At 32.9% G+C, this 12677-nt stretch overlaps 1 protein-coding gene across 2 annotated transcripts; it reads right to left on the bottom strand.

Moving 5' to 3' along the window:
• Positions 1-301: 301 nt before the first annotated feature.
• LOC110792984 (glycosyltransferase-like KOBITO 1) lies at positions 302-7563 on the bottom strand. 2 transcript variants are annotated; one of them, XM_021997806.2, is made up of 11 exons: positions 7155-7562; positions 4576-4725; positions 4417-4469; positions 4132-4240; positions 3902-4036; positions 3707-3751; positions 3215-3402; positions 1861-2002; positions 1709-1755; positions 690-777; positions 302-585 (listed from the first exon to the last, which is right to left on the bottom strand). In XM_021997806.2, the coding sequence occupies exons 1-11, from the start codon at positions 7458-7460 to the stop codon at positions 511-513; spliced, it is 1338 nt and encodes a 445-aa protein (XP_021853498.1). In that variant the 5' UTR covers positions 7461-7562; the 3' UTR covers positions 302-510. The 2 variants fall into 2 exon arrangements, with proteins under 2 accessions (XP_021853498.1, XP_021853499.1); XM_021997807.2 differs by lacking the exon at positions 690-777 and having other exon boundaries at positions 7155-7563.
• Positions 7564-12677: the final 5114 nt, after the last annotated feature.

Below are 12677 nucleotides of genomic sequence, written 5' to 3' on the forward strand. Positions count from 1 at the left end.
ATAACCGTGCGTTGCACGGGACCTAACCTAGTTAATGATATTATTTTTCCCCGTCAAAAAAAAAAAAAATAGAAACGTAATTATCATTTATTTTGTATTAAAATTAATCCTGGTCGTAGCAGATAAAAAAAATAGTTCAAAACATATATAGTATGATACAGTATGCAATGTACTAATTTATTTGGTAAAAACCGAAGGAGATAACTAATATTTGGTAATGAATCTTGCTTAATTTGGTAATGAATCTTGCTTAATTAGATCAAAATTGTGTATACCTCATTGCATTATATTTCGATCAAAATTCATTCCTATAATTTTTTTTTTAACATTCCTATAAATGTAGTAATTAATATGCATTTAAACAAGTGCCTCCACATTCCAACTTTTTACTCAAAAGGATAATTCTAATTATCTACCATGAGAGAAGGCTTAGATTTCTAAAAATAATTTCCTTAAATTAATTTTCCCCATGTGTAATGATTTGAGATCGCTCGGACGATCAATGATGATTCAAGGTGAAGTAACCCTTGCCTTAGAGATCACTGAAGCAAAAACCCCGGATTCCTTTATCTTCTGAATAATTACCTGTGAATTTTTTTAAAATAATGAGACATTTGTTGATGCAAAATATGGTCTTAAGATCAAGGATGTAAAATAGAGCTGGTAATATTTATGGTTTGTGGTATTACCATGGGAGTATAAATGCGAGTAAAAACACCATACTTCAAAAATTTTAGGTTATTTTTTTCGTTATCCCACACCACATGATCTTGGTACCTACATGTAAAAATCACAGAGTAAAACTTAAACCAAACAAATTAATTTAAGTTCAACATCATATTATATCATTATCTATTTTCTGTTTTTTATTTTTTATTTTTTATTTTTTATTTTATGATTTTCAAACTCATAAAATTTAAGTTGAGTTATAAACTCAAAATTTACACTCCCTCCGTCCCATAATATAATGCATGTTTTTCATTTAGAATGTTTCAAATTGTCAAACGACCACTATATTATACTTCAGATAGTCATTTTGTGGTTTTGTAATTTAGAAGTATATTTCGGATAGTCAATATATTGTCAAACGACCACTATATTCTACTTCAAATTGTCAAACGACAAAGGGAAGATTCTTATAATAGTCATTTTGATTTTGAAATCTAACAACAGAAGGTAGAAAGTACTTTTTATGGTTTTCATATTTTGTTTTTAGCTTGGAAATTTTGGCAAATGTACAACCTTAAAAAGTTTCATATTTTCCAATTACAAAACTCAAACTTCTAATTTTGTCAATTACAACGTTAAACTTATACAATTAATTTAAATCACAAACCGAATCATTTTCCAGCAAAAATCACCGGAACATGATGTCATAATGTTATAAAAAAAAACAATTACATAATATCTATAAAAATAACTATTTTTTGGTTTTTTTTTAAAAAAATTCTTATTTTTTGATTTATTTTGTTTTAATTCTTATTTACCGATTTAATTCTTTTATAGAAATTATGTAATTGTTCTTCTAATAATATTATGACAACATCTCCGGCAATTGCCGGAAAGTGATCGACTCTGGGTTGTAATTTAAAATGGATGTATAAGCTAGTTTAAGTTGTAATTGAAAAAATTAAAAGTTTGAGGTTGTAATTCACAAATACTCCGTATGAAACTATGTGAATATGCGGTGTGCATGTATTTTTCTTACCATCGAAGCATACCCTCTTGTGTTTCAGTAGAAGCAACAATAAACGCCTGCAATTTTAGTAATTCTTACTTCATTAGAGGAAAATTAAACAAGTAATTAAGGAAATAAGTAATTTGGAGAAGATAATGGATCAGTTGAATTAATGAACATACAGATCTATCGAATTCCAACCAGAAACATCTTTTCACATCCTCTTGTGTAGGTTGACATTTACACCTGTCGCGCCTGGAAGTTAAGTCGGAAAATCTTGCATATGTGTAGTGCAATATCGCAGCCTCGTCTAATTGTATTTCTCTGTTGATGATTAATTGATCATCAATGTAAACTCGATCAATTATATAATACATTTCATAGGGTATGTAAAGGTACATAGTTGTGTGACTTGTGTCACTAGTCTACCATTACTAGATGTTACACGATCGTTACTTAAATTTGCATTGCCAAACAACTAAACTCTATACTCTAGTTGCCCGCGGAGAGTAGCTAGGAACAACCATTTATGTAGACCGGAGGGAGTACATGTTGGGTTTTTTTATGTATGTGAAAATGGGTTCAAGAGAAACAAACAACATAAGTCATGAGAGAGGCCACAATTGACTGAGGAACATGGGGGAAGCATTTCTTGAAGTCGCACCAAAGCCCGCGGGTGCGGGGTCCCTACCTGCACCCTAGCTAGTAGTACTCGGCGAAACTCGCACTCCTGTCCGCGGGTGCTGGTTCCTGCACGGTTGGATCTCTATTTTTTTTCTATGTCATTTTTGAGTTACGTGACATATTTAGGCTCCATGGAAAATATTTTTCAAGGAAAAACACAATTTCAAATTATATTTCCTTTGTTTAGTAAATTACAGGAAAATGGGAGAAGATGGTGAATATTGAGGAAAAGTGGTTTCCCTCCCTTTCAAATGGAAAAGTGTTTTCCACTTTGAGGGAGTCATGGAAAATTGAATTCCATCCCTTACCCAACCAAACAACGTAAAATGATTGAAAAGGAGAAAAACGTTTTCCATGAAAACGTTTTACACCCTACCAAACGGAGCCTTATGTGCGCTGGAGTAGTTTGTTTGCTCTACACTATATATACTCATAGGAAGCTTCTCAATTAGAAGTACGGTGAGAGAAATAGAGCAAAGATGTAGACTCATGTAAGCTTATACACTTAGGATTAAGTGAGGGAGAGTTTAAGGGAGACCTACTTTCATGGTTGATGAAAGGTTTCAAATTTTTGTTATTGTTTCATCATTATTATATTCTTCATAGTGGATTGGTGGGTTATCTCCCGACACTGAGGTTTTTATGGTAAATTTCTTTGTCTCCATTTTCACGATTGATTTGTTTACTTAATTGTTTTTCGTTATTGTTAATGGCATACAAATTAGTACCATTCAGTGTTCCGCAATCCCCATCGATACATATGTATGCTTACTAAAATATCATTAATGGAAACAAGTTAGCAAGATGACATTAAACTATTCAATGTAAAAAAGAGGATTGAAACATGCATACTTGGGCTCTTTGACATAGTTATACCATCGATGAGCACCATTGGGGCGAAGGTGATCTTGTATTCTTGCCGCTGATTTTCCATTCCCGTAAGTTAGGAAATAGTTTGGGTTTCCTCGGGTTGCCATCTTGTACAGTTTGAAGTTTGTATCATTCGGAAGATGCCCAAAATTCTTTTTGAACAATGTAACCTGAAATATTAAGTACAGGAAACAACTATGTTACGCATAACATTTAAAACTAAAGTTTATGTCACACATCCACCCCACTGCGTAGTCCGTGACGTAACCGGAAATATTATGTGGTTATTTGCGCCTAAGATGTTAATTGGGTTACTGAGTCCAACCTTGTACGTACCTTTCAACAACTTGTAACTTTAAAGGTAAAATTACCACTTGATTTACATTAGACATATAATTTATGATGCCTATTAATTTTTAAACATATGATAATATTGTTTTTGGTGAAGAGAAAAAAGACCTTAGTGGACCTTACCTCAACGAAAGGCTTTTTAATATCGTCCCTTTCAACTGCACTTTCCTGCGACAAAAAGTAAGCCATTTGGTAAATAAGGTTCAAACTAACATTGTTTTACCTTCTAGCTAGACTTTCTCTTTTGAATGTTTTATTGTGTTTTACGCTACATGTTTTTGTTGAATTGTACAAGAATTGTTTTCAAGTATTACTTACATAATTAGTAAGTACAATTGCGTCAACATCAGTAGGAACTTTTGCTAATAACTCCGTTATTGTGTAGTTTCGAGTGCCGGCAGGATGCAGAAGCTCGTCTGTATCAACATGGAAAATCCAGTCCATGCCAGCTTCCTACATTTATAGGATAAAAACACTAAGTAAGTTTAAATTAAAGAAGTACGTTTTTGCATACATAATTGGATAAAATTCATTATGTTAATGCATACCCTTGCCATGACTATAGCCATTTCCATGTTCAAGGTTTGCTTCACAAACAACGCGCCGTTACATGGCTTGTGGAAGGCGCCGGAAAGCCATGTCTCATTCCAAATTCGACTGGTAACCCAAAATTCGGAGGAATTAAACAAGACATAACTCAATTTATTGTCATCTTATGTACAACGGTATAACCATAAAAGTAGTAAATAAGTTAAGATAAGTTCAAAGTACAAACATACTGACTACTGAGTCAAAGATATCAGCACCTCGAAACTCAAAAAAAAAGAACAAACCTCTTAGCTTGTTGTTTCTCTAACTGGATTGTTCTTGGTATAACTTTTACTCCCTGTAACGAAAAGACAGGCATATATTTTCATGTATATGAATATACAAGCGGTACATAATCTGTGGAAATGAAGATACTCCGTAAAAGATAAAAAGAATCAACTTACAGGAAGAGACTCAAGTACTATAGTTACATTTGGTGTTGCAGCCTTCCCTTCGACAAATAGGAAGAAGTTTGAAATGCCAACGACCTTGTGAAAGAAGATCCATGATAGAATATCCTCTAGCCCAGCTGCTGTTGTTGAAGTTATACATACCTTACAAATTATAGCTAGCTCTTAATTAATTACTACGGACTAGTAGCTAATATACTTATTATTGGGACACGCTCGAAGCCGTTTCCTTCCAAATCTAATATACATATATAAAGGAGGCATATTTGCTGAAAGATTAGTGCGCCACCTAGGATTACTAATGGTTTCGGCCAATGAAAAATAAGATTTCTAATTTCTTTCTGAATTAAAAAAATCAAGTGCCACGTAGATAATTAATTAGGTGTCACGTAGATATTTTAATTAATTAATTATTAATATATACAACTCCATCGAAAATCAAACACTCTAATAATTAAAAATAATCGATTGCCACGTAGATAATTAATTAGGTGCCACATAGATATTTAAATTAATTAATTAATTACTAATATATACAACTCCATCTAAAATCAAACACTCTAATAATTAAAAAATAAATCTAAAATAAAATTCATCCAAAATCAAACAATAATCTAAAATAAAATAAATAAAATTTAATTTAAAATCAAACATTAATCCAATATTAGAGCGCCACGTAGAAAAATCTAATGGCTTCGGCCAATGGAGGAATATTTGCTGAAATATTAGAGCGCCACCTAGGATTACTAATGGTTTCGGCCAATGAAAAATTCTAATTTCTTTTTTAATTTAAAAAATCAAGTGACACGTAGATAATTAATTAGATGCCACGTAGATATTTTAATTAATTAATTACTAATATATACAACTCCATCGAAAATCAAACACTCTAATAATTAAAAAATAATCGATTTCCACGTAGATAATTAATTAGGTGCCACATAGATATTTTAATATTAACATATACAACTCCGTCTAAAATCAAACACTCTAATAATTATAAAATAAAATTCATCCAAAATGAAACAATAATCTAAAATAAAATAAATAAAATTCAATTTAAAATCAAACATTAATCCAATATTAGAGCGCGACATAGAAAAATCTAATGGTTTCGGCCAATGAAAAATAAGATTTCAAAATTAATTTTGAATTAAAAAAGTTGAGTGCCACGTAAAGAAATGATTAACTTTCACGTAGATATTTTTTATTAATTATCTATTAATATTACGCATATACAATTTCATCCAAAAACAAACACTCTCATAATAAAAAAAAAAAATCTAAAATGAAATACAATGCAAAATCAAAAACTAATCTAATCTAATATATAAAAGTGGTATATACATAAGATTTTTATTTAAACATAAAAATTTAATAGAATACGTGCATCGTACGGGCAAAAATCTAGTACTCAAAATAAAGGAACTAATTTTCTCCGTGCCTAAATACTGATTATCGTATTAGCATTTAAAATACTCCCTCCGTCTCTTTTTGTTTTTTACTTTTGGTATTTTTCACGCGTTTTAACGATTAATTAATGCGTGTTGAGATTCCTCTATTTTTTTAATTTAAACAAGAAAAATTACGTATATTTATAATGTTTTCACTTTTATCAAAATTCTGATATTGGGAATATGAGAAAGATTTAATGTCCCAATGAAAAAGTGTGATAGGTTAAATGACTCAATGAATTTAATTGGTTAAATTACTTATTGAACACGGATTTTGATAGAATATTAAGACATTTATGTGATAATATAAAAGGAAATGTAAAGGATATTTTGAAACACCCAAAAAGGAAAACGTAAAGAACAAAAAGAGACGGAGGGAGTAGTATATTGGCGAAGACAAATTAGACTTTTTTTTTTTGTTTCATATTACCTCCGTTTCAAAAAAAAAATTCGTTTTAGTCCGTTTTATAATGTTTTTACACTTGTTTTATCCTATTTTTGGGCATGAAATTTTACTACCTCAACCTTTTTACCCCACAATATTTACAAAATCTGACTCACTTTTTCTTATTTTTTTCATTTTTTTCTTTACATTTACCCACCTTTACCCATATTTTGACACATTTCTCTTACTTTATCTATATTTTATATTATTCAACCAATTTTTTAACTTTTGTCTTATTATTTATGTATATAGTATCTTTATAAAATGGAGCTAGTAACTCAAAACCATTTATTAGAGATATCAATCCCATTTTTCTAACCCACATATGTTAGAAATTTCCATTGGAAATACTCTAACTTGCCATACTGACATATTTCTACGCAAAATGTTAATAGAATTTAAAAAATAAATATGGTCACTACATCACATGCATTTTGTTATTCAACTTTTGCGATTTAAATAAAAAAAAACACGTGCAACCATGTTTATAAAATTTGACAAAAAAAAAAAAAAAAGTCAACTGGTGGGATGTAAATGTGAAAAGAGGTGCTTTGTACTAATTCATTTACCAAAATATGATGATCTAAAAGATTGGTTAAACGTCAAATGTCAGTGAATAAAATCTGAAAGATACAAAGATAAAATCACCAACAAAATCATACAAAGAAGCTAACCTTGGGTGTAAGAACAGAGTTGTTACTATTAAACATGAAACTACCGAAATGAGGGGTAACATGCGATGCATTTACGGTCAACTCATCGGACGATGAAGTATTGGATTTCGCCTGAGCCGGAGACGAGCAAATGAGTGAACGGTCGAGGGACAATCGGGTTAACGGATCCATAGAGCCGCCTCGCCATTGGAAAATGAAAGTTAGCAGAAAGACAGAGAAAGGGAGGAGAATGAGAAGTAAGAGGTGTTTGCTAATGAAGTTTTTAATGGTTGAATTTTGTCTTGGAGATTGGTTAGAATCCATCATTGTATAAAATGGTAGGAGAAATTAAGAAAGTTTCTCTCCAGAGATTAATTTTTAAATTTATAAGTTGATTTAATAATTTAGACGACGAGAAGAGATGGAAGTGGTAAACCATTTACCATTGACTATTGAGGTGTTATTTATCCTATATATTAAAAAGCGTTTGTGAGCAAGTAGGCGTGACACGTTGCGCTCTGTTTACGAGTTTAAACAATAAAACTTTTACCATTAAGATATGACATGTTTTATGTTATCATTGCAAAAAACATCTAACTAAATGTGAAGTTATTAAACTAGTTTTTATTTATAAATATTCAAGACCATGTTCTTATGACCAGTACTCCGATGATTACCTGTTGATTTGTTCCCTCTTCTAGTCTTCTGTCATATTCATTCTCTATCATTTATGCCAAAATGTTTTCTAAATATTATACTACATACTTATTTTCAATGAGGAGGTGGTCGTGACATGTGGGAGCGGCGAGGCGGCTACCGGTTATGTAGGTAAAATTATAACACTCACTAAATGACAAAATAAGGATGAGTGGTAGGTGGAAAAGACAAAATAAATAAATTTAATACCATTTCTGTACCATTTCGTTAAAAAAAGTACAATTTCAGTACCATTTAGTTAAAAATAGTACAATTTCAGTATCATTTCTGTAAAAAGAGTACAATTTCAGTACCACTTCGTTAATAATAGTACCATTGGGTTAAAAAAAATACCATTTCGTTTAAAAGAGTACAATTTCTTCAAAAAAAAGTACTTCCTCCATTTTTTTTAAGTGCACCATCTTAAATTTTGGCACTATTCACATATTCTTATATAGTTATTTTTTGTGACTTATATGTAAAGAAAAATATATTCATGTGTGATCTTGTTAGATTCGTCTCGAAAATATACTTTCAAATTATCAAATTTTTATAATTTTTTCAAATGTATAATGAGAGATATTAATGATTAAAATAGTGCATTGACAAGCGTGAAATCTAAGATGGTGCAATTAAAAAAATGGAGGAAGTATATTTCTTTAAAAAAATGTCATAGTCACCAATACATAATTTATCCACAATCCTTGATCGCCATTCTCTAACTTCAGCTCCATAAATACGATTCATCATGTATTTTTCTTAAATAAACCTGATCCACCTATTATTATTGTGGACCAAGCCCAATAGAGGAAGGTTATCCTCTTACTAATTCTATTCACACGTGTGAATGAATTAAGCCCAATTTATATTTGTTGTTTCTTCCTCTTCTCTTTCATTTACTCGTCCACTGTTTTCTCTCTCCTCATTCACGGATTCTTCTCTCCTCCTTCTCTCTCCTCCGTTTCTCCTTCTTCTTCTCTCGATTTTCTGCAATTCGTCTCTTCGTCTTCAATTTCTCTCTCCTCCATTATCAATGTCGCCAAGAACCAGGGGAGGTCCTTCATGTCGAACTCGAGGAGGACTCGGTAGGGGAGGTAGTTCATCTCGAGGTCGAGGAGGACTCAAAAGTGGAGGTACTTCAGCTGGAAGTGGAAGAATGCTCCGTAGTTCACCTAAATCAATCGAAAATTCAGGTTTATTTTCTATCTTTCCCTTTCGTTCGCCAATTTTACGATTTTCTTTTTGCTTTTTCATGTTTTTTATGTGTTCAATTACCTCGCATTGATGTAATTTTGAGATTCTACTAGAGGTTTTTCAAGTTTTGTTTGATATGAATTTTTCCGTTCACGAATTAGGGTTTGTGTCCCTAATTTTCAAAATTAGGGTTTCTAAGCATGTTTTGCTGATTTTTGTTGTATATTGATTTGATCATAGCTAGGTTGTTGTAAACATTCATAATTTGAAGTTTTGTGGCCATGATTTAGTGTTGATCGAATTTGACTAATTTTCAGAATTACTGTTTCTATGCATTTTGTTGTTGATTTTTGTGGTTCATTGGTCTGATAATACCTATTTATTGTCCACATTCACTAATAAAAGGTCTCTATGCTATTGTTTTAAGTATTATTGTGTATAATTGAGGTAATTGTAATTGGAATAAATTTATTGGTTACTATACTCTCAGTGATGGTCACTATAGGTGGTAGAGTATTGTTTTAGAATATTTATTTTGCACCCTGATTTCTATTAATGTATTGTGTAGATGAGGTGCCATTGAAGCATATTGTGAAAGGAATTGGGAAAAGGAAAACAGTAGCAACTAAGAAACCGCCACGGCTAGTGGTTCAGCAACAAGATGTTCCACCAGTGAAACCACCAACTAAGAAGCGAAAGGCTGTCACATTTGAAGAAGGGACCAACACGTCTGGTGGTGATGGTGATAATATTGAAACAAAACCATCTGATGCACAGACTTAAGCTAATACATTTTATTACTATTTTTCTAGTACATAGTGTCCTTTATTTTTTATATAGCATCTTCTGTGTTGCATTGTGTATTTGTGTTTTGCCATGTCTTTAATTGCGCAAAATTCCAAACTGTGGTGTGTATAGATTGTCATAGCATCTTATTTTCTGCTTCCCTATTCAACTTCATAATCTTTGTTCAATTAAACAATTTAAGACTAATAGTAACATTAATATGCATATATTTTCTAGTACATAGTGTCCTTATCTATATATTTATTGTATCTTCTGTGTCACTTGTGAAGTTCGAGTTCTGTTTTTTTAAATCATCTATTCCATACTTTCTGTTTTACAACAAGACCTTCAAGACAAGGTGTAGGCCTGCAAATTTGGTTGAACTTATTTCTGGTTTATTTGATAACCAGAAAAAGGCTGTTGTTGACATTGGGTTTGGGGGGTTGCTGAGTATACGACTGACCTGGACAGAAATGAAGGAAATAATGCCCTTGGTCCAAGTATGCATTCTATGTTAAGTCTAATAAGTGCGGTTCAGTATTAATTAACAAGTTAATAATTCAGTGAGATCAAGTGAGCTGAATGCCTAGCTAGAGGCCGCTTCAGTTCAAGTGGAATTAATGATATTAATCCACAGCTTACTCTTGACAGAACCCGTAGGGTCACACAAATAGTACGTAAACGGATCAAGTATTTAATGACATTAAATACTCTATCTATGGATATTCGGAATCGACGGATCTTGGTTTCAGTGGGAGCTGAGATCGTCACAAGCAAGAAATGAATACTCCGGAAACGATGATATTGCCGGAAACGGAAATATGGATCGTATCAGAAATATAAATATTATCCAAGTCGTAGATGTTGCCGGAAACGGAAACATGGTACGTATCGGAAAATATTACCGGAAATGGAAATATTGCCGGAATCGGAAATATTGCCGGAAACGGAAATATTGTCAGAATCGGAAATATTATCGGAATCGGAAAATAATTCCGGAAATGGAAATATTAAATATTTGTTCGAAACGGAAATTAATTCCGGAATCGGAAATATTAAATATTGTTCGTATCGGAAATGAATTCCGAAAACCGGGAATTTTATCGGAAGCGTATCGTACGAATAAGCATCGGACGAGGCCTGCCGGACGAAGGCCCAGCACGAAGCCAGGACATCGCCCAGCAAGCAATGGCGCGCCACAACACAACCCAAGGCTGCGGCAGGCCTACCGCAAGGCAGGCCCAGCGCGCAGCTTAGGCCATGGCAGCCTCGTGGGCTGCGGTAGCTCGCATGGGCTTCGTGGGCGTGTGGGCTGTGCACGGGCATGGCCTGCATGCTTGCGAGTCATGCTCGTGTGTGTGTTTGTGTCCATGCATAATTCCTAAAACTATTAGGATTTGATGTATGATTAAATTCCTATTCCTATTAGGATTATTTAATTAAATAGAGTCCTTGTAGGATTCTAAGTTTAATTAAAACGTATCCTACTAGGATTCCAGTTCCCTTTCCAAACCTCTATAAATAAGGGCCTAGGGTCATAATTTATACAACACAATTGAAGTATTCAAAGGGTAAGTTTTTGAAAGAAAATTCAGCCACACTCTTGCACAATAATAACCGAAAATCCTAAGCACCTTAAGGGCGATTCAAGTTGGTCAATCTTGAGGCGAATCCGGACGTACTGTGGACTATCTACGGAGAGACGACACTTGGAGTCCTAAAGACTTGTTCTTGTTCGGTTCGGGCGCAGCTAGGGAAGGCACGCTACAAAGTGTATGTATCTATACTATGCTAAATGATTATGTGTAAATAATATGCTTTCCTGGCTTTATGGTTTTTCCGCATGATTTATGTATTGTCATATGTATCATAACCTAACAGTGGTATCACGAGCCTCTTATTATTTTCATAATCTAAATTGCATGAACATGGTTAAATATTACAAATTTGCAAGAATTAAAAGGGGTGATTAATTTTCGTAATTGTTAATTAATTGCAAATTGCGTTTATTTAATTATACGTACGCAGTTTTTCGGCAGTTTCTTCGTTACTCATCCAAATCGAGTGATTTTTGTGTCAATTCCGCATGTAAAAGGCATTCTAAAATTTTGACAAAAATAGTGTTTTTCGGCCGAACCCAGAATTCTCAAATTCGAAGCCTAACTATGACTTTTCGGAGGTTTTAGTTTTTCGAATGCAAAATTTCGTAAATTTAAGATGTTAAATTAAATATTTGCGATTCTTGTTGATAAATCTTGAATTTTTGATTGACCTACTGTATATGTTTAACAAGTTTGAATGCCTAGCCTTGTTAATTATGCAATCTAATTTGTAATTATGATTAATTTGTTGAAAATTGAAATAATTTAGAAATAATTTGATTTTCATAATTAGTTATAATTTAATTAGAAACCTATGATTAAAAACCACCATAAAAATTGTAAATTTATGTTAAATTTTAATTTTTATGACCTAGACTTGAATCCATGTTAATCGAAAATCAATTAAATAATAAATTTTCGATTTTTCGCCCTAAAATTATGAAATTAATATTATTTATTAATTTGTCATTAATTTTGAATATAAATTTTTAATTTTATGCGACTCGCTCATATAACTTGCACGCACAAAGCAATGGACGCTACGTGTTACCCTTAAGGGGTGTTGTATAGTGCGGGCATGCGACGACGAGCAAGGAAGCTCGTCGCCCATGCGGTACGAATGCAACGAGCAAGGGCATGGTGCACGAGCACAAGGCAGTAGCCCTGCCTTGTGTCGTGGGCTGTGAGCAATGGGCGTGTGGGCAGGGGCGAGAGCAAGGCACGAGCAGTCGCGTGTGGGCAGCAAGCGTGCTGCGCCACAGCGCGC

This window comes from Spinacia oleracea, chromosome 1 (assembly GCF_020520425.1).
Source record: "Spinacia oleracea cultivar Varoflay chromosome 1, BTI_SOV_V1, whole genome shotgun sequence".
Lineage (NCBI taxonomy): Eukaryota > Viridiplantae > Streptophyta > Magnoliopsida > Caryophyllales > Amaranthaceae > Spinacia > Spinacia oleracea.